Source organism: Marmota marmota, unplaced genomic scaffold (genome assembly GCF_001458135.2).
Source record: "Marmota marmota marmota unplaced genomic scaffold, marMar, whole genome shotgun sequence".
Taxonomy (NCBI): Eukaryota; Metazoa; Chordata; class Mammalia; order Rodentia; family Sciuridae; genus Marmota; species Marmota marmota.
In genome coordinates this window covers 15,501,173-15,522,847 of record NW_025999960.1, presented here as the reverse complement: position 1 = coordinate 15,522,847, position 21,675 = coordinate 15,501,173, and the positions used below count along the sequence as shown (strand labels likewise).

General features: G+C 40.5%; 2 protein-coding genes across 3 annotated transcripts in view; one reads left to right on the top strand and one right to left on the bottom strand.

Moving 5' to 3' along the window:
* Prpf40b (pre-mRNA processing factor 40 homolog B) overlaps window positions 1-21,675 on the bottom strand; it is a 108,083-nt gene that overhangs the window by 67,661 nt on the left and 18,747 nt on the right. The gene's annotated exons all lie outside the window — the stretch shown is intronic.
* The window catches only part of Fam186b (family with sequence similarity 186 member B), a 29,168-nt gene that overhangs the window by 3,323 nt on the left and 4,170 nt on the right, over window positions 1-21,675 (top strand). The window contains 3 exon segments of the mRNA XM_015493316.2: window positions 1,211-2,864; window positions 3,375-3,567; window positions 20,987-21,156. Coding sequence (XP_015348802.2) covers window positions 1,211-2,864; window positions 3,375-3,567; window positions 20,987-21,156 — 2,017 coding nt within the window.

The window sequence follows — 21,675 nt, the reverse complement described above, 5'->3', positions numbered from 1 at the left end:
TTCTTTCTTCCTTTTTTTTTTGATTTTTATTTTTTAAAAGGGCTTGACATGTCATAGTAGTATCATGTCAAGTAGCATTCTACCTCTGCGCCAATAAATTGCCCAGGCTGGCCAAGAACTTGGGATCCTCCTAAGTAGCTGGGATTACAGGTGTATACCACCATGCCCAGATTTTTTCTTTCTTTTTAGGGATTATTTATTAAGTATTTGCTAGGTACCTAGTACTGTACTTGTCACTAAATGTACATACTGTAAATCCTATGAAGATGCTATGATTATTCTCATTTTTCAGATGAGATACCGAGAACTTAGGAAACTTAGCCTGCCCCCCGCCAAAAAAAAATTGGGAAAAACAAGATGTAAACTTAAGTTATCTGAGTCCAGAACCAAAGTTCTGAAACACTGAACCATATGGCCTGACAAAACTGGCTAGATGCTAGCCTGACCTTAGTATCACATAATTTCCAGATTTCCTTTAGTCCCTCATTTAAAGTTAGCCATTATTTTTTTCTGACAGTGATGTTCATTGACTTGGTGCTCCAAGATGATCACTCCACCAGCTATACAGATAGTAGGTCCGAGGGGATACTACTATGACATGTCAAGCCCTTGAAGAGCTGAGCACACACAATCTGTGCTGAGTACATTTTCCTGGGGAGAAGACCTACTGCTTTTGTCAGACTATTAAAGGATAACCATTTGCTCAAAATGAAAAAAGACTAGTCATTAAAAAAAAAAAAAAACAGGAGCATAATTGCATGACCATATGATAAATTTTCTACAGGCCCAGCCCCAGGGTAACAGAAAAAGGGAATGAAGCTTCTAGGTGGGCTTAAGGGGTTTGGTAATTGGCATTAGGGTGCTAAATGTAGATGTTGAGGCTGTGAAGTGATATGATAAGAAAAATTACTTCAAGAAAATATGGAGCATCAGGAGTAGGATGAATTGAATCCAGCTGGATTAACTAACTGTTTTAGGGTCCTCTGGGCTTGGGAGCAGCTGACCTGAGGGTAAGTTCTGGGTAAGCTCAGGCCCAGCAAAAGTCTCTCCCAACAGTATCTCTGGCTCACATATAATCCCGGTTCCTTATTTTTACCCAGTCCCAAAGAGGATTAAGTGAGAATTTTGACCAAACAGAGTCTGTAGAATCAGTGAAATCCTAAGAACCCACAGGAGTTTGTGTTGCCTTTTTTCTCTCCACCTCTCCCAGTATCCAAATGCACGTTCTGGCAGGGCTGGCAGGAAAAAAGCCAACAAAAATCTTCACTCCACCCTCAGCCACTGAGCCCAGAGCAGATGCTCCAAGACAAGCACACCACCTGCACAAAGGTCTCTGAAGTGAAGTCCATGCTACAGGAGCTCCTGGACTCCACCATGTTCAACAAGGGGGAGGCCAAGGCCATTAGATACATATCCACTGTGGTGGAGAACCTCAATAAGGCCTTGATCATCCAGCACAAAGAGACTAGGAGCCTGGAATCCAAATACAGGTACTTGAAAATAGAGATGACCAAAGAGCTCAGCAGCCAGAGATTGCACTTCCAAAAGTCCATTCAAGTCCTTGAGAGCAAGAGGAATGCTTTACTAAAGCAGGTAGAGGTTCTAGGGGCAAAGTACCATGATCTCCTCCTGATAAAGCATGCCCTAGAGTTCCAGCTGAAGAAGGTTCAGACCTCTAGAGGTTCAGCTAGAGACCCAGCTGAGGTTTATATTTACTCCCCAGGCACCCTTGAAAAAGAAACACTTTCAAAAAAAGGAATAGTCATAGAGGAAACCCAACAGGAGCCCAAGGAGGAGGAGCTATTGTTTTCACCACTTTCCCCACGTCCCATGGCCACAGCCTGGGACAGAAGGGTTATGCATTCTACATGCCAGCTACGCTCCACCACAAACACACATTTGAGGATCGCAGATGAGTTTAGCAAAGACACCGAGAGTCTTGAGCCTGAGTTGCCACCCTCAGTGGATTACAAGTTTCCTACAAAATGGGAAAGACTGGTAGCAGAAAACTCAGGTCATGAAGACAAAGACCAGGAGGACCACTTCCCAGAGAAGGAAGGAGTCCAACCTAAGTTTCAGCTTAGGAAGCATCACCTGTCCCCAGGGAGCTCCAGGAAGGTACCCTTGGAGAGCCAAGTGGAGCACTGGGAAAAGGAAATGAGCAGGGAGAAGCAGAGGCAGCAGTGGCTGCAGGAGGAAGAGATTTGGCAACAGCGGCAGAGGCAGTGGGCCCTGCAGGAGCAAGAGCATCAGGAGAAGCTGCGGCTGTGGGAGATGGAAGCAGCTGCCAGGCAACAGCAGCAACTTGCCCCACAGGAAGAGAATCAAAAGAGCCTAAGGAAGGAGGAGCCAGGGGAGGATGTGGAGACACCGATCTTCACAACCATCAATTGGTGGAAGAACTTAGAGAAGGTAGAGACATTGCCAGTACCTCCCCCAAGCCGGGTCCAATCTGCTTGCCAAGGCAGGAGGCCACGCTTGCTCAGGTCCCCTCATGCCCAGCACCCCAAATCCTTAAACCAGAGGACTGTGAGTTCAGTAGAGTTTACCCAGATACCACAAGTCCCCAGGATTCCCACCAAGCCCAAAAATTCTACTTCCCTTCCTATCACGGGGACATTCATCCGAAGGGTAACACGGCCATCTTTCCAGAGATCCCCAGTCATCCTTAAAGAGAAGGTATATCATATGAAAACAGAGGCCCAAAGGAAGAATCTGCAGCTCCTGGGTGGGGATTCAATGCTGCCCCGCTACCTGCGCAGCAAGGCCTTGGAGCTTACCACCACTACCATGGAGCTGAGCACACACATGTTGCAGTGCCTGTGCCATAAGTACATCCTCTACAGATGCTTCCAAAACCTCCGGTAGGTGCCCCCACAGCCACCTGGCACCTGCCCACACCCACTGCAATATGTAGGAAGAGCCAAAGCCCAGTGGGAGAGGAGGAGTATGGGGGATGGGGAGAATCACCCAGACCTGGACACGGTCTCCTGAGGAAGGGCACTAGCGAAGGTTGTCTATCCTTAGGCCTTTGAGCAACTGTAGAAAGTGTAGGAGGAGGTAAGGCACTTACATGTTGCTCTCCTCATAGTGGCCTTTCCCTGCAAGCCCACTTCCCCATTTCTTCCTCATTTCCTTTCCTATCTGTGACCCACTCAATATGCTTTCCCCTTTTCTGTGGCTTTCTCTTCCTGTTTCCAGCCCAGTCCTAAGGCTTCTTACCTGATATCACCTCTCACTTCTCTGCCTCTCTTTCCCCAGCTCTCTACTTATGATCCCAGGATGTGATAGAAAACAGAGTCATCTCTGGTCAACCAAATTGGAGGGAGGAGGAGAAGACCTCTCCACCCACTAGATCACTTCTCTCTTCCCAGACAGGAAGTGATCAACCACATACAAGATGTGCAAGAAAAAAGGGCCACCTACAAGGCCCAGAGCCTCTATGTTTTCCTTGAAAACATCAACCGACAGCAGAGACAAAGGCTGCAGGTTTGGACAGACAAGCAGAAGGACCTGGAGGTGAAGCGCCGAGAGTGCCTAAGCAGCATGGTGACCATGTTTCCCAAGGTGGGCCCCCTGCCCTGCTACCTGCTTGGGAATGGGGCAGGGCCAGGGCCAGGAAATGAGCCCATGGGATTGTGGGGTGTGACTGGGGACTAAGGGGCAGTGGAACTGCTGGGAAATGAGAGAGCAGATTACACCTCTGACTTAGGAAGAGGGGAAGACTGGAAGTGGCTTGATTGTGAGGGAGGGCAGCTTTCCAGTTTATATAAATGGGGAGAGCAAGCAAAAAGGACACCCTTCAAAAAGCTGTGGAAGAAAAGATTCTTCCAGAGTGGTTGGATAGCTGGGTCCTGCAGTCCTGACTTTGTGCTGGGATTTCCCTCCCTGTGGTTCTCACTGCCCTGCTTCCATCACTACTGTCTCCAGCCTCTCACTAGGGACTTCCTTTGCTATCCTTCTCTTTTGCTTTCTAGATTCCAGGTCTCTTCTTTTTTGGTTCACTTCCTTGTTTTAGAGAACTCCTTTTGGTCACTTCTGAAAAAGGATCATAGGAGGGTAAATCATTGAGACCCTGCTTAATTGCATTTTAGGTTTTGATGTTGCTGTTGAGAGTCCAGTTCTGTACCTTTGGGGTTTGGCCTGTTTTTACTGAGGCCTGACAGTCTATCTACTTCTCTCTCTCTCTCTCTCTCTCTCTCTCTCTCTCTCCATTGTTCCACAATTTTATTATTATCATATTTTACTTTAGATCTTTGTAGGTGGCCACCCTTCATATTTGCTACTTTGTATCTTTTGACATATGATTTCTGATTTCTTGCCTCCCACCCCAATACTGATAAACACTTTTATTTGACTTTTTTTTTTTTTTTTTTAGATTTCACATACAAATACGAGATCATGTAGTATTTGTCTTTCTGTGTTTGGCTTATTTCACTTAGCATAAGGTCCTCCAGGATCATGTATGCTGTACAAATTGGTAGGATTTCTTCTTCTTTTTTTTTTTTAAGACTAAATAATATCCTCTCTGACACTACCCTTACCCGCACAAGTGTGTGTGCACACCCACCCACCCTTACACCAGTTTCTTTGTCCATTCATCCACTGATGAATACCTAGGTTGTTTCCAAGTCTTGATTATTGTGAATAGTGCTGCATAGTGGACATAAGGGTGCAGGTGTTCAATATTCCTCCAAGTATTCCATGAAATAGAAAAGGAAGGAAATCTTCCAAACTCATTCTATGAGGCTAATATCACCCTGATACCAAAACTAGACAAACACACATCAAGGAAAGAAAACTTCAGACTAATATCCCTGATAAATACAGATGCAAAAATTCTCAGTAAGGCTGGGGATGTGGCTCAAGCAGTAGTGCGCTTGCCTGGCATGCGTGCGGCCGGGGTTCGATCCTCAACACCACATACAAAGATGTTGTGTCCGCCAAAAACTAAAAAATAAATACTAAAATTCTCTCTCTCTCTCTTTAAAAAAAAAATTCTCAATAAAATTCTGGCAAATTGCATACAAAAACATATTAAAAAGATAGTGCACCATAATCCAGTGGGGTTCATCCCAGGGATGCAGGGTTGGTTCAACATATGGAAATCAATAAACATAACTCACCATATTAATAGACTTAAAAACAAGAATCATATGATCATCTCAATAGATGCAGAAAAGGCATCTGGCAAAATACAGCACACTCTCATGTTCAAAACACTAGATAAAACTAATGATATACTTCAACATTGTAAAAGCTCTATATGCTAAACCCAAGGCCAGCATCATTCTAAATGGAGGAAATTTAAAAGCATTCCCTCTAAAAACTGGAACAAGACAAAAATGTCCTCTTTCACCACTTCTATTCAACATCATCCTTGAAACTCTAGCCAGAGCAATTAGACAAAAGAAAGAAATTAAAGGGATACAAATAGTAAAGAAGAACTCAAACTATCACTATTTACCAATGACATGATTCTATATCTAGGAGATCCAAAAAATTCCACCAGAAAACTTCTAGAACTAATAAATGAATTCAGCAAAGTAGCAGGATATAAAATCAACAGCCATAAATCAAATGGATTCCTATATATCAGTGATGAATCCACTGAAACAGAAATTAGGAAAACTACCCTATTCACAGTAGCCTCAAAAAAACAAAACAAAACAAAACAAAATACTTGGGAATCAATCTAACAAACGAGGTGAAAGACCTCTACAGTGAAATATACAGAACACTAAAGAAAGAAACTGAAGAAAACCTCAGAATATGGAAAGATCTCCCAGGCTCCTGGATAGGCAGAATTAATATTGTCAAAATGGCCATACTTCCAAAAGCATTATACAGATTTAATGCAATTCATATTAAAATCCCAATGACATTCTTCATAGAAATAGAAAAAGCAATCATAAAATTTATTTGGAAAAATAAGAGACCCAGAATAGTGAAAGCAGTCTTTAGCAAAAAAAGGGAAGGAAGCAGGAGGCATCACAATACCAGACCTTAAACATACAATCGAGCTAGAGTAACAAAAACGGCATGGTATTAGCACCAAAGTAGATTTGTAGACCAATGGTACAGAATAGAGGACATAGAGACAAACCCACATAAGTAAGATTATATCATGCTAGACAAAAGTGCCAAAACATTAACTGGAGAAAATATAGACTATTCAACAAATGGTGCTGGCAAAATTGGAAATCCATATGTAGCAGAATGAAATTAAACCTCTATCTCTTACCCTGCACAAAACTCAACTCAAAGTGGATCAAACACTTAGGCACTAGAGCAGAGATCCTGTACCTAATAGAAGAAAAAGTAGGTTCAAATCTTCACCATGTCGGCCTAGTATCTGACTTCCTTAACAAGACTCCTAAAGTGCAAGAAGTAAAATCAAGAATCAATAAATGGGATGAATTAATAATTAAAAAGCTTCTTCTCAGCAAAGGAAACAACCAATAAAGTGAGGAGAGAGCCTACAGGTTGGGAGAAAATCTTTACCACATGCACCTCTGATAAAGCTTTAATCCCTAGGATATATAAAGAACTCAAAAACCTTAACACCAAAAAACCAAATAACCCAATCAATAAATAGGCTAAGGAATTGAAAGACACTGCACAGAAGAAGAAAGACAATTAATCAACAAACACACGAAAAAGTGTGCAACATCCCTAGCAATTACAGAAATGCAAATCAAAACTACACTAAGATTTCATCTCACTCCTGTCAGAATGGCAATCATCAAGAATATAGGCAACAATAAATGTTGGTGAGGATGTGGGGGAAAAGGCACACTCATACATTGCTGGTGGGACTGCAAACTGGTGCAACCACTATGGAAAGCAGTATGGAGAGTCCTCAGAAAACTTGGAATGGAACCACCATTTGACCCAGCTATCCATTCCTTGGTTTATACCCAAAGGACTTAAAATCAGCATACTATAATAATGCAGCCGTGTGTTTATAGCAGCTCAATTCACATCAGCTAAACTATGGAACCAACCTAGGTGTCCTTCAATAGATGAATGGATAAAGGAAATGTGGTATATATATTCAATGGAATATTACTCAGCTTTAAAGAAGAATAAAATTATGGCATTTGCCAATAAACAGATTGAGTTGGAGAATATCATGCTAAGCGAAATAAGCCAATCCCCAAAACCAAAGGCCGAAAGTTTTCTCTAATATGCGGATGCTAATTCACAGTAAGGCGGGGGGCACTAGAGAAGAATAGTGTTAGATAGAGGGGAAGTGAAGGGAGGGCAGGGGAGGGGATGTGGGGATAGGAAAGATAGTAGAATGAAACAATTCTATAACATGTACACTCAGAAAAATGAGAAAGTATATCCCATCCATGTATGATATATCAAAGTACATAAATGCATTCTACTGTCATGTATAACTAATCAAAACAAAAAAGACTTTTTAAAAAAGTGCATGTATTGGGGCTGGGGATATGGCTCAAGTAGTAGCGCACTCGCCTAGCATGCGTGAGGCACTGGGTTCAATCCTCAGCACCACATAAAAATTTAAAAAAATAAAAATAAAGATATTGTGTCAACCTAGAGCTAAAATATATATATATTTTTTTAAAAAGTGCATGTGTTTATGAAGTGACTTCATTTTCTTCATGTACAAACCCAGAAGAGAAATGGCACATTCATATGGTAGTTTTATTTTTAACTTCTTTAGGAACCTTCATCATATTTTCCATAATGGTAATACCAATCTAAATTCCCACTAATAGTGTACAAAGATTCCTTTTTCTCTACACTCTTGCCAACACTTGTTATATTTTGTGTTTTTGATAATAGCCACTTTAAGGTATGAATAGTGATATCTCATTGTGGTTTTGATTTGTATTTCCCTGATAATTGATGATGTTAAACCATTTTAATGTCTTGGATAAAGTCTATTCAAGGTCATTTGCTCATTTTTAAATTGGGTTATATATTTTCTATCTATTAAGTTGTAAAACTATTTTCTTTTTTGGCACTGGGGATAGAAACCAGGGGTGCTTTACCATGGAGCTACATCCCCAGCCTCTGCCCTTTAAATTTTATTTTGAGACAGGATTTTACTAAATTGCTGAGGTTGACCTTGAACTTGCAATCCTTCTACCTTAGACTTCCCAGTTGCTGGGATTACAGGAATGTGCCACTGCATCTAACGTAAAACTATTTTTATTCTAAAAAGACTTTTCCTGCTTTTTTCACTGTGTTGACATTTGTACCAATAGTGCAAAAGTAGAAACGAGGCCAGTGTGGTAGAACATGCCTTTAATCCAAGTGATTCAGGAGGCTAAGACAAGAGGATTTCAAGTTTGAGGCCAGCCTCAGCAACTTTGAGATACTCTGTATCAAAATAAAATAAAAAAGGGCTAGGGTTGTGGCTCAGTGGTAGAGCACTTGCCTAGAACCCAGTGTGAGGCACTGGGTTCAATTCTCAGCACCACATAAAAATAAATAAAATCAAAGTCCATTGACAACTAAATATTTAAAAAATAAAATAATAAAATAAAAAAGGACTGCAGGGGTGGGGGGGAACTCAGTGAAAAAGCATCCCTGGATTCAATCCCCAGTAATAAAAAACAACAACAACAAATACAACAACAAAAGAAGTAGAGACAAAACTGCGGGCATATTAGCATGAGTCAAGGCAGTAACAATAAACTGTACTAGTGGTTGCTACATTCTTCTCCACTGCATGTTCATTTAAAATTAAAAAAAAAAAAAGTCCATTTCACCTAGGAATGTAGGATGATTTATTTGGGAATTTTAGATGAAGCAATAAAAATTATTAATCTCAACCCCTAAGTACACACATTTTTAATGTTTTTATGTGACAACATGGAAAATATTCATAAAGCACTTATGTGTATAAATGTACAAGAGCTGTCTTCAGGAAAAGCAACTGTATGGATTGCAAACAGAACCACCTGCTTTTTCCCTGGAGTACAATTTTTACTTGAAAGAAGGACTGACAAAAAAATTCTGGCATTTGGTAGATATTTTCCCAGTAGCAAGTGAGACAAGTATATTTTTTAAAGTAAAAAAACAAACAACTGACAATATTCTTTGTTATCAGTGATAGAATTTCAGCTTTCAAGAGAAAATTTAGGATTTTGGGAAACTATATTCACTACTATGAGCTTGACATGCTGCCAATATTTAAAGTCTTCCCTGACGAAATTGGTGATGATACTAACAAATGTGATTTTTTTGTTATTGTATAATGAAATGTGTCACTATTGGGAAGAATTGCATATTTCAGTGACCCAATATTCTATTCACCAAATGCATGAGGATTCATTCTAGTTCCAAGATAGACCAATATATTTTAGCCTAATAGAGTATGAAATGTTCACAAATACAGTTCAGATTATATACTGCAACTAACCTTTGAGAACCCTCCATTTGTATCTGGGAGTGCTGTGGCACATCTGTAATCTGGGTATCAGGAGGCTGAAGTGGGAGGAGTGCAAGTTCAAGGCCTGCCTGGACAGCTAAGTGAGAATCTGTGTCAAAATAAAAAACAAAAAGGGATAGGGATGTAGCTCAGTGATATGGTGCCCTGGGTTCAATCCTAGTACCAAAAAAGAGAAAGAAAGAAAGGGTGGTCATTTGTGGAGTTCTGGTATAGCACTGAAGAAAAGTGTCCACAATTATCTGAAGACTATGCCAATGCTCCCGCCTTGTCCAGTTATATAGCTGGTGAGGCTGCCTTTCCTTCATATACTTCAACCAAAACAATGTAATACAACAGATTAAGAGCAGAAGCCAGAACTGAGATTCCTGCTGTCTTCCAGTTTACTAGGTATCAAATAGATATTTTTAAATATAAAATAATACCAGTCTTCTGACTAAAAAAAATTATTTTTGTTTGCAAAATAGTTATTTTTCATAAGTATATTTTATTTATATTAATAGAAAGTAGAATTATTATTGTGATTCTTTTTTTTTTTGAGAGAGAATTTTTTAATATTTTATTTTTTAGTTTTTGGCAGACACAACATCTTTGTTTGTATGTGGTGCTGAGGATCGAACCCAGGCCGCACGCATGCCAGGCGAGCGCGCTACCGTTTGAGCCACATCCCCAGCACTATTGTGATTCTTTAATAAGTTAATAAGTGTTTTAAATTTTTTTTCTCTTTCAACATCTAACACAGTGAACATTGATAACTCTGTACATCCCTTAATAATTTTTAAGAAAATGTTTGAGAACTGGTCCATTCATCAACTCCCTTTTATTCTCCCTATTTTCTTTTTAAAACTCCTGTGATTCAGATACTGAAACTTCTGGAAAAAGTATCTCTGTTATTTCTTCATTCTCTTTATTTTGCCTTTTATTGGGGAATATTAGATGAAGCAGTAAAAATTGTTAACCTCAACCATGAATACTCATTACCTTTTGGGGACAGTTTGTCAACTTTATTTTCCAGTATTGTTATTGAGTTTTTCATTTCTACTATTCCTTTTTGTGTGTGTGTGCACAGTTCTGGGGATTGAACCTAGGACCTCACATATAGTAGGAAGCACTTTACTGTTGAGCTATCTCCCCAATCCTTTTTAAAAATTTCATTTTGAGATAGAGTCTAAGTTACCCGGACTAGCCTAAACTTGCAATTCTCCTGCCTCAGCCTCCCAAGTGGCTGGGATTACAGATGTAATCCCTCACCCAACTCTACTATCCTATTTTTAATTTCCAAGAACTCTTTCTTGTTCTCGATTATTTAAATTATATATATATATATATATATATATATATATATATATATATATATTTTATTCTTGGATACAATATTTTCTTTTGCCACTTTGAGAATGTTAAAACTAATTTTGGTAAGTTTTAATATACTGGGATAGTCTCAATGCCCTTCAAATTGCTTTGTTTCAATTGGTTTGGTCTTATCAAGTTTCTCATTTTAGAGTGTTCTGGGTATATGGTGGTCTCTGGCTCTCTGCTCATATTTAAGGAAGAGACACAAGAGACTCAATGAAAAATTTGTGTGTGTGTGTGTGTGTGTGTGTGTGGTAGTGGGAGGAACTTTTCATCTGTGGATTCTGGTTCTAAGAAGGATAATCTTGAATTATTACTAATCTCATGATGGATAACACATTACCCCCAAATTCAGTGGCTTAAAATAACAATAATCACTTATTATGTCTCACAATTTCCATGGTTCAGGGATTTGGGAGCAGTTTGGCTATTTGATTCTGGCTTACGGGTCCCTCATAAATCTGCAGTCTCATGCCAACTAGAGCTGCAGTCTGCTGAAGATCTGCTTCAAGATCACATACCTGGTAGTTGGTATTGACTGTCAGCAAATCTTAGTCCCTCTCCATAGGACCCTTCCACAGTGGTCCTGAAGTGTGATCAAGCATGTGTCTGACTTTTCCCAGAGCTAGTAGTGCAAGAGGCCAAGGTGTTATGAGAAGCCACTTCAGAAAACACTCTAAGTCTGAATTCAAATCAAAGAGAGCTTTATTTACCTGGCCAGGGGACTGTCACCCACCCCTAGAGATTGAAGCTCTGTGAGAGAACAGCAATTTCCTGGCCTGTGTCTTGAGAATTTAAGGACAAAAACCACAACTCTAGGGCTTTTCGCAGCATTATGCAAGCAAGCAAGTTACAGAAACTAAAAAAAAAAGCAGTTAGCTTAACTGCATCTCAGATTCAAACAAGTGTTAGACAACCATATCCTGAGTTTCAGCTGAGCAGGGGCAATAATCTATTTTAAAAGTTATGTTGGGCTGGGGTTGTGGCTCATCAGTAGAGCGCTCGCCTCACACATGCGAGACCCTGGGTTCGATCCTCAGCACCACATAAAAATAAATAAATAATTAAATAAGTAAAAATAAATAAATAAAGATATTGTACCCATCTACAACTAAAAAAAAAATTAAAAGAAAAATAAATATTAAAAAAAAAAAACACGTTAAAATGCACTCAAACCCAAGATGTAGCTCACCACGATCACCACCATATCCTGAGTTGGGTACATTCTGTGGGGTACAAAGTACAGAAAAACAAGTTTTTAAAAGAAGACGGCTTTTGTTTCTGTTTCTTAGAAATGGGCCATGCAGTTCCCTCTTCACAGGAGCAGTAACAGAGAAACTAAGATGGAGTCCCTATGGCCACACTTTTTGTTTGTATAGCCACAGTGACTCCATTTCTGCTATCCCAATATTAGTAACTTATTTGATGCTTGCAGTTATCTCATTTATTCATCATTTTACTACTGATATCTATAAGCCTTATGTCTACATGGTCAAGCTAATACAATTGTTCACAACTATGCTGATTTAACCTTGTCTATATCTATATTAACCTATCAGCCTATATTGATCTATAACTATACTGGCATACCTTTCACTGTTCCATATCTTTTTTCCTGTGGCTTAAATCCTATGTCTTACAGTTACATGATTTTATTACTATTACTTAGGCTTACTCCTGATGAATTTATGTCTTCCTGTTGCTTATCTATGTTTGTAAAATCAGGCAAGGCAGGCAGCGACCACCAGCGACCTTTAAAAAGGCCGCCGAAGGAGGCTTTATTTGAGATATCACTACCAAGCAGAACTCGATCAGGATCAGATGGACAGTGGACAGGAGAAGGGAATGAGGAGAAAGCACGTGGGAGCTTGACCTGATTGGGATTTTATGGGGCTCACAGCAAGAAGGGAAGGGCTTGGGACAGGAAAGGGGATTTTTAGGGTCCCTTGTTGCTGGAGTTGGTCAGGGAGCTGGCTGAACTTCAGGATTGGCCAGGGGGTTCTGCTGATTGACAGGCGTTAGTCAGGAGATCCTTCTGATTGACAGGCGTTCCCGCCAGTGCCTGATTGATGTTCCTTTCCCACACGGGCTGCTTTGTCCTAAGTCACCGCCAGTGACCTGACAATGTTACCTTACCTTCTTCCTATAATCTATAACCTATGTCTATGAATTGATTATATTGATCAGTTCACACCACAACAAAGGTATAGCTACAAGCTAGGCACGAAAGTCACACACCATCACCTCTGTCATCGTCTCTAGATTCCAGACTAGTTCTACTCAGTTTGGAAGGAAACTACACAAAGGTGAAATATTCAGGGCCAGGAGTGTTGGGGGCTATTTTGGAGGCAAGCTACCACATGCTAGGCTATTTCACTGGGGAGCTGCCAATGTTTTTATCCGGAGGCCCTTTCTTTTAGAACTGCTGAATTTTCCATTTAAAAAGCTCCTAGTCTGTTTCTAAATAAAATACAAAATAAGGCTAGGGATGTTGCTCAGTGGTTGAGTGCCCCTGAGTTCAATCCCTGGTACTCTGCACCCCCAAAAAAGGTCCTAGTTATTTGTATGGATAGTGTTTAACTGGGAGCCAACAAGAGAAGGAGGTTGTAAACTTTCATCACTACCCTGTTTTCAGGATATTATCCCGCTCTCAAGTCTGCCTAGTGTACAGCAAATCTGTATTACCCTTTCCAGAAGAAACAATTCTAATGTTCTGCCAGGATTAGAAAGTCGGCTAGCCATGTAGGGCAGTATAGGAGGATCTAGGACTCCAACTGCCTCCTAAACAAATTTCATTCTATCTTCCTGCTATTTAGTCTTATCTTTATTCCCTCCTCTAGGGAACCTGGTGTCAGCAATTCCTGAGATTTTTTTTTTAATTTAAGTTCTTCATTGAGACTTTGGTTGTTGCTGGGCTTTTCCTGCCACTGACTCAGGAATGTGCTTTTTCAGATCAATTAAGTCAAATTGGTTGTGCCATTTGCACTTCCATAAGCAATGGACAAGAGCACCATTGCTCCACATCCTTGTCAACACTTGTTTGTTTTTTTTAAAAGAGAGAGAGAGAGAGAGAGAGAGAGAGAAAATTTTTTAATGTTTTATTTTTTTAGTTTTCAGAGGACACAACATCTTTGTTTGTATGTGGTGCTCAGGATCGAACCCGGGGCCGCACGCATGCCAGGCGAGCGCGCTACCACTTGAGCCACATCCCTAGCCCCAACACTTGGTTTTACCAACAGTCTTTTAAATTTTTAAATTTTAGTCATTCTAGAGGGTATATAGTAGTATCTTATGATGATTTTAATGCATATTTTCCTAAGGATTAATAAGGTGAGCATCTCTTCATGTGCTTATTTGTCATTTGTTTATCATCTTTGGTGAAGTATATTATTGAGTTATAAAAATTCTTTATTATTCTAGGTTCAAATCCTGTATCAGATGCGTTTTTTTTTTTTTTTTTGTGAATGTTATCTTTGTGGCATGCCTTTGCATTTACTTAACAATGTTTTTTGAAGACAAAAGACTTTAATTTTATGAAGTCTAATTTATAATTTTTGCTTTTTATATTATTTTTATTATTATCTTATAGTAATGGGAATTGAACTTAGGGGGGATTTACCACTGAACTACATTCCCAGCCCTTTTTGTTTTTGAGACATGATCTCACTAAATTGCCCAGGTTGGCTTCAAACTTGCAGTCTTCCTGCCTCAGCCTCCCAAGTTGCTGGAATTGCAGGCATTTACCCCAGCAATCAGCTTGTGTCCTATTTAAAAAAAATTTTTTTTTTTTGCTTAATCCAAGGTTACAAAATTTTTCTCATGTTTTCTTTTAGTAATTTTTTTTGAGAATTTTAATATTTATTTTTTAGTATTTGGCAGACACAACATCTTTGTTTGTATGTGGTGCTAAGGATCGAACCCGGGCCGCGCACATGCCAGGCGAGCGCGCTACCACTTGAGCCACATCCCCAGCCCCTTCTTTTAGTAGTTTTATAATTTTATTCTTACATTACATCTGGCCTATAATTCATCCCAAGTTAATATTTTATATTATATGAAGTAAGGGTTGAAGTTGATTTTGGCTTTTGGGTTTTTTTTTTTTTTTCCTTTTTATTCCTCTCTATCTCTCTTTCTGGATAATGTAGATTGTACCCAAGGTAACTCTATCACTAAGCTACAGCCCTAGCCCTTTTTATTTTTTATTTTAGTACAGCATCCCACTAAGATGTTGCCCAGGCTAGTCTCAAATTTGTGATCTTTCTGCCTTAGCCTCCTGAGTGGTTGGGATTACATATGTATGCCACTGCAACTGGCTTGGTTTTCTTGTTTTGTTTTCTTTATATATGGATATACAATTGTGCTAGTATTATTTTTTATTGAAGATGGGCAAAATAACTTTATTTATTTAGGTACTAAGGATTGAACTCAGGGGCACTTGACCACTGAACCATATCCCCAGTCCTACTTTGTATTTTATTTAGAGACAGGGTCTCACAGAGTTGCTTAGTGCCTCGCTGATGCTTGGGCTGGCTTTGAACTCACGATCCTCCTATCTCAGCCTCCCAAGCTGCTGGGATTGCAGGTGTGTGCCACTGCAGCCAGCTTATTTATTTATTTATTTGAAAGAGAGAGAGAGAGAAAGAGAGAGAGAGAATTTTTTAATATTTATTTTTTAGTTTTCGGTGGACACAACATCTTTATTTTTATGTGGTGCTGAGGATCGAACCCAGCGCTCCGCGCATGCTAGGCAAGCGCGTTACCACTTGAGCCACATCCCCAGCCCAAGCTTATTTATTTTGATGTGGTGCTGAGGATTGAACCTAGTGCCTCACTCATGTTAGGCAAGTGCTCTACCACTGAGCTACAATCCCTGCCCTTGTTGTCATACATTTTGCTCCATATATGTTATATATTCCCTAAAACATTGTTAAAACTTTTTCTTTAAATAATTGATAATCTTCTATATTTACCAACGCATTTGCTATTTCCAGTGCTCTTTATCCAAATTTATATCTGGCATGATTTTCCTTCTATCTTAAAGCTTTCCTTTAATATTTCTTATTGTGCTCATCTGCTAGCAATTAATTTTCTCAGCTCTGGTATATCTAAAAAGATATTTAGCTTTCAGTTTTAAAAGATACTTCTCTGGATATAGAATTCTAGGTGCCCAGATATTTGGGAGACCAAAGGGAGGGGCTGTGAGTTCAAAGGCCAGCTTGGGCAACTTAGTGAGACCCTGTGGGGGGAAAAAAATTCTTGGTGGACAGTTTTTTCTTTCAGTCTTGAAAGATGTAAAAACACATTCTACCCAAATATGAACTCTGAGGACTGTCTCCCTGTTCTTGCCCAGAGGTTCTTCCTCCAGCTTTGGTGTTCCCTCCCATGCCTGTGCTAATGCCTGATGGGGCCCCTATTCAGAGCTCCAAAGTTTTCCTACTGTATTACTTGCTCCTCATTGTTACTCTGCTTTGCAAATTCTAGTCACCTTGCCTTCCCTGAACTCCAGACAAACACCATCTCCTCTACTCAGAGGTTACTGGAATGGGCTGGGGGTGACTGTTCTGTGTTGTAGCCTGACCACTCTCTCATTTGATTCATCTCTCTCAGGGATCACTGACCTGCACTGCCTATCATCTGAATATCTGTCTTGTTTCATATATTTTGTTTAGCCTACTAGTTGCTTACAGCAGGTAATCTGTTATTCCACTATCACCAGTTGTTGCCCTATAAGAGAAACTAAAGTTTTTCCACTTCGGCTGGTGGTGGGGTCTGCTTAAGCAGCCAATCTCTGCAGCTAAGAAAAGTGTTGCAGCTCTTAATGACAGGCTATGCCCTGCAGTGTTGCAGCAGACCCCAGAAGCTCACTGACAATTTCTTCTTTCTAGGTTTTTGTCTTGAAAATTTGAGAAATGAAATCCACTGATGAGGATGAATATGTGAAAGAGTAGGATTCATTCCAGTGTAAAGAGAAATAGAATTCTTTCAGGGGCAAGAGGGGACCCAAGAGGGGTTGCTGCCTGAGTGTGTTAGTCTGGGGATTTATATAGTACTTGGACTAATGCTATTGATCCAAATACATGTTAATCAGGGTTTAGAAAAGTACTACAGCTATTAGTTAACTCTGAGTCTAAACTTTCATTTAGGTCTACCTCACTTCTGTTTTTTCACTGGCTTGTCAAGAAGAGGGAGGTTGAGGTCCTGAGATGATAGATGCACAGTGTTCTGAGCTGTAGTGCAGTGTGCAGTAGGTTTCTGCAGTAATCCAAGCCATGCCACCAGGGGGCCAAGGTTGGCACACCCTGGGTTGCCTCAGTGCTGGCTAGCCTCACCTCGGGCCCTGGCTGGCCTGGTGGGCTCTAATGCAGCTGAGGCTGGCACTCACCATCCTGTTTCTACTTGTTGGTGGGATTAGTAGGCCAGCTGTGTGGCTGGGGAGCTGGGGAGCCATGTCATTAGGATCAATTTTTAATGTTAAGTTCCAAAGATTCCTATATTTATCCAGTATATAACTTTTGGTATGTACTTGAATTCTTAGACTCTTTGTAAACAAATTCATTGCCACTCAAGATACCATGGTGCATGGGTTAGGAAATACTGGTATAGGCCACCAGAATTGAAAAATCTCACTCTCTGTTCCTAGGGTCTACCCTTAGCTTTTCCATATCCTTGCTGAGAAATCACATTTTTCCCTCTGGACACTGACACTAGGAAAAACTGTGTTCTTTCAAACCCACCTATTTTACCTTATATATTTCAGTAAGGTTCCCATCCAAAATGTGCAGACCTGATTCTGGCATTCATGTATCAAGTGTGTCTAAAATAAATCCTAATGTGATGTATAATCCAGTTTTGCCTTTGTATACCACCCAGGGATTCAAGGTTTAAAAACCAAAAACAATTAAAAAGTAACCCTCTAGACTAGGAAATATAGCTCAGTGGTAGAGCACTTGCCTACCAAGAAGAGGCCCTGGGCCCAATCCCTAGTACCAAAAAAATAAAAAAAATTTTAAAAGTAACACAATTTTTAATGGGGTAACTTGCATTACTAAAGAGGGTTCAATTTTTACTCCATAGTAATGCTTATTTTATCTTATCTTCTCTCCCATTCCCACATATCCAGAAAACCTTTTTAAACTCCAAAATATTCTGACACCAGAACTTCTCCTGTTCTAGAAAAGTGATTATAAATTTATGAGCCACATGAGGGACAGTGAATCCATGTATCTACCAATAATCCTCTATATACTGCAGAGCATAATGGTGCAAGCCTGTAATCCCAGGGACTTGGGAGGCTGAGGCAGGAGGATCACAAGTTTGAGGCCCTAAGCAACTTAGTGAGACCCTGTCTCTAAATTAAAAAATCAAAAAGGTTGGGGATGTAACTCAGTGGTAAATTGCCCCTGAATTAAATCCCTAGTACCCTAATAATAATTCTCTACATACCAAATTATAAAAAATAAATATACTTATCATATGGATGGTAATCCTTGAAACTTCTGACATTTAGAATGGATCCAAAGGGATGGAGATATGGCTCAGTGGCAGAATGCATGAATGCATCCCTGGGTTTGATCCCTAGCACCACACACATGAAAAAAAATCCAAATCCAAAATAGTACAGGAATTTTTTTTTTATACCAGGGATTGAACTCAGGGGCATGCAATCACCAAGTCACATCCCCAGCCCTATTTCATATTTTATTTAGAGACAGGGTCTCACTGAGTTCTTAGCACCTCATTGTTGCTGAAGCTGGCTTTGAACTAGAGATCCTCCTGTCCAAGCCTCCCAAGCTGCTGGGATTATAGGCATACACCAGGAACTTTTTAAAAAATCAAAACTTATAAGGCCGAAAAGATAATAGCTTAAATTTTGGGATAATGGAATCAAAGACCCCTATCTCCTCTTTTGATTCTTTATTTTACACACTAACACAATACATAACCATGTTTCTATTAACAGTGTGAATATATGACAGTGATTCTATGACATCATAGGCATCACAGTGTCATAGCACAAGGCATAACACATTTGTGGTGATGCTGGTTTACACAAACCTACTGCACTGTCAGTCATGTAAAAAAAGAGCACAGGGGCTGGGGTTGTGGCTCAGTGGCAGAGCACTTGCCTAGCATATGTGAGGCACTGGGTTCGATTCTCAACACCACATAAAATAAATAAATAAAAAAGGTATTGTGTCCATCTACTACTAAAGATATTTTTAAAAAGAAAAAAGAGCATAGCCAGGCACAGTGGCACACATCCATAATCCCAGCTATTCAGGAGTCTGAAGGAGGAGGTTCATAAATTCAAGTCCATCTAGGCAACTTAGTGAGACCCATTCTCAAAATCAACATTTTTTTAAAAGGTTGGGGTAAGCCAGGCATGGTGGTACATACCTGTAATCCCAGCAATTTGGGAGGCTGAGGGCAGGAGGATTGCAAATTCAAGCCCAGTCTCAGCAACTTAATGAGACCCTACCTCAAAATAAAATTTAATAAGGCCTGGAATTATAGACGCTTAGTGGTAGAGGGCCTCTGGGTTCAATCCCCATACCAAAAAAAAAAAAAAAAAAAGAGCCAACAACAACAAAATGCTGGGAATGTATAACATTGAAAAAGTGGCTTCACTAGAAAGTGTGAAACCCTGAGTTTGATCCTCAGTAATGAAAAAAAAACTTAATAATGATGATAAATGGCTATATTACTGGTTTATATATTCACTATACAATACTTTTTTTCATTAGTTTAGAGTGCACTCCTTTTTCTTATAAAAATTAACTATAGTGGGGCCAGGTGTGGTGGTGCATGCCTGTAATCCCGGCAGCTCCGGAGGCTGAGACAGGAGGATCATGACTTCAAAGCCAGCCTCAGCAACAGTAAGGCACTAAGCAATTCAGTGAGACCCTGTCTCTAAATAAAATACAAAATAGGGCTGGGGGTGGCTCAGTGGTCAAGTGTCCCTGAGTTCAATCCCTGGTAACAACAACAAAAAAATTAACTATAAAACAGTATGCCATATTATGCCAATAGCAGCCACATCATCTCATTTTTCCCCTCTTTATTGCATCAAGAGACCACATTGATTGACATATACCGTGTTGGCTTGTATAAGTATGCTCTATGATGTTTGTACAATGATGAAATTGTCTAATGACACATCACTTAGAATGTGTCCCTATAATTTTTTTATTGCTATTTTGCCCCTTTTGCAGATTTCCTATAACAAAGGAGAAAACAGGAACCAACCCAGAAAATAAGAACTCATATCCTTTGCGAATATCAACAATTTTGTCCCTATTATACAAAATATACATCTAGCCTTAATATGGAAGAAACAGCTCTATGCAGTAGCCATGAGTATTATACCATTCCTTGCTAGACTCATTTGCCAATTCTCTATAAGTGTCCATAGGATGAATCACCTCAGTTTCAGATCTGAGGCTTAGGAAGGGTTGGAAAAGGAGGGCTGGTTTCAGTTTCCTCTGCTTTTTTCTCCAACTACTAGGAGCAAAGAAGCAGCAAATGCTGACATGCATCATAGGGGGATAGCCAGCAGTTTGGAAATATTGTAGAATCTTCCATCAGTGACTCAAACTGCTGGGTTCTGCCCTGGTGTTGGGTAATAGATGTTTTCTCTGAATCCGGAGCAGAAGACCTGAGTGTGGGAGAGACAGTATGTTAAAGGATTCAGTGAACATGCTGGCATTGGACAGTGGAAAGAGCCTTGGCCCCGGAGGTTTCTCCCAACTCAGTACATGTCACCTTGTATCAGTCCTGATAATCTGTAACTGACTCAACTTGCTAAATTGGTTAAAGAAGGAACAAGCCATCATGAAAGCTCACACAGCTCCTTGCCCAGCACCAGGGCTAGGTTTGTGTGCATGCAGGGGTAAGTTTGTGTGCACACCTGGCCCCTTGCCATTAACCTTGCATGTGCTCTTGCACTTGCAGCTGCCCTCTGCTTTGCCCATTGTTGATTCTTCACAGCAAAGGAGAAAGCAGGAACTAACATAGCAAATAAGAATTGAAAGAATTCCTAGGAAAGGTGTGATACCTGGGGTCCCAGTGGTTTTCTAATTGGGCCATACCCTCTCTACTCAGCCCTGAGACCAGTAAGGGTACCAACAGTCAAGCAATGCCTCCTCTTGTCCTACAGAGGAATAACTTCCTGTCTCCCTGATGCCTCTTTGCTGGTTCCTCTAGCTTAAGATGGAGTGGAATATTTGTCTGAACATTCCTGTGGTCACCTCCCCAAAGTCAAGGAAATGCAAGTCATCCCCAGTTTCACTCCGGTGTATTCACTCCAGCAGCCCTGCCTGTCAGCAGCCCCTTCCATCTAAGTGCCAGGAGTATGTTCCTTTGCGGACGGCCAGGTAAGTGCAGGGAAGCTGATGGGATAGCCATCTATATGGGTGGGGAAGTAAGAAGTAGAGGTGGCTACCCTGGGGAGGTAGGCAGCAAGGCAAAGGCACAGACAGACAAAGATTGTCCCATGGGCTGCAAAGAGCCTGTCTTCTCCGTTGCCCTGCCCAGCTCTGGTGCACTGACCTACAGGGAAGGTTGAGGGGGCTTCCGGGGCTAGCCTGATTGTGTTCCAACCTACGCAACTGAAAGACTCTGGGGACGCACAGCTGAGCATTAATCCAGCATCTGCCATTGGTCTATCCATTTATACAAGCCTGATCCTTCCCACCTTGTGACCCCCTGGCTCAAACAGAAACACTCTGGGCAGCGAAGAGAACCCACATTCACACCCATTCCAGCATGGCCTGGTTCAGGGCTTTTGCTGCATAGTGTGTACCTGGAAGCACAGAGTACCCTGAGAGCCCCTTCCAGCAGCTTCTTAGCTAAAGGAGATCCAGTAAAGTGAGACACAGAGCCAATAAAAGGGG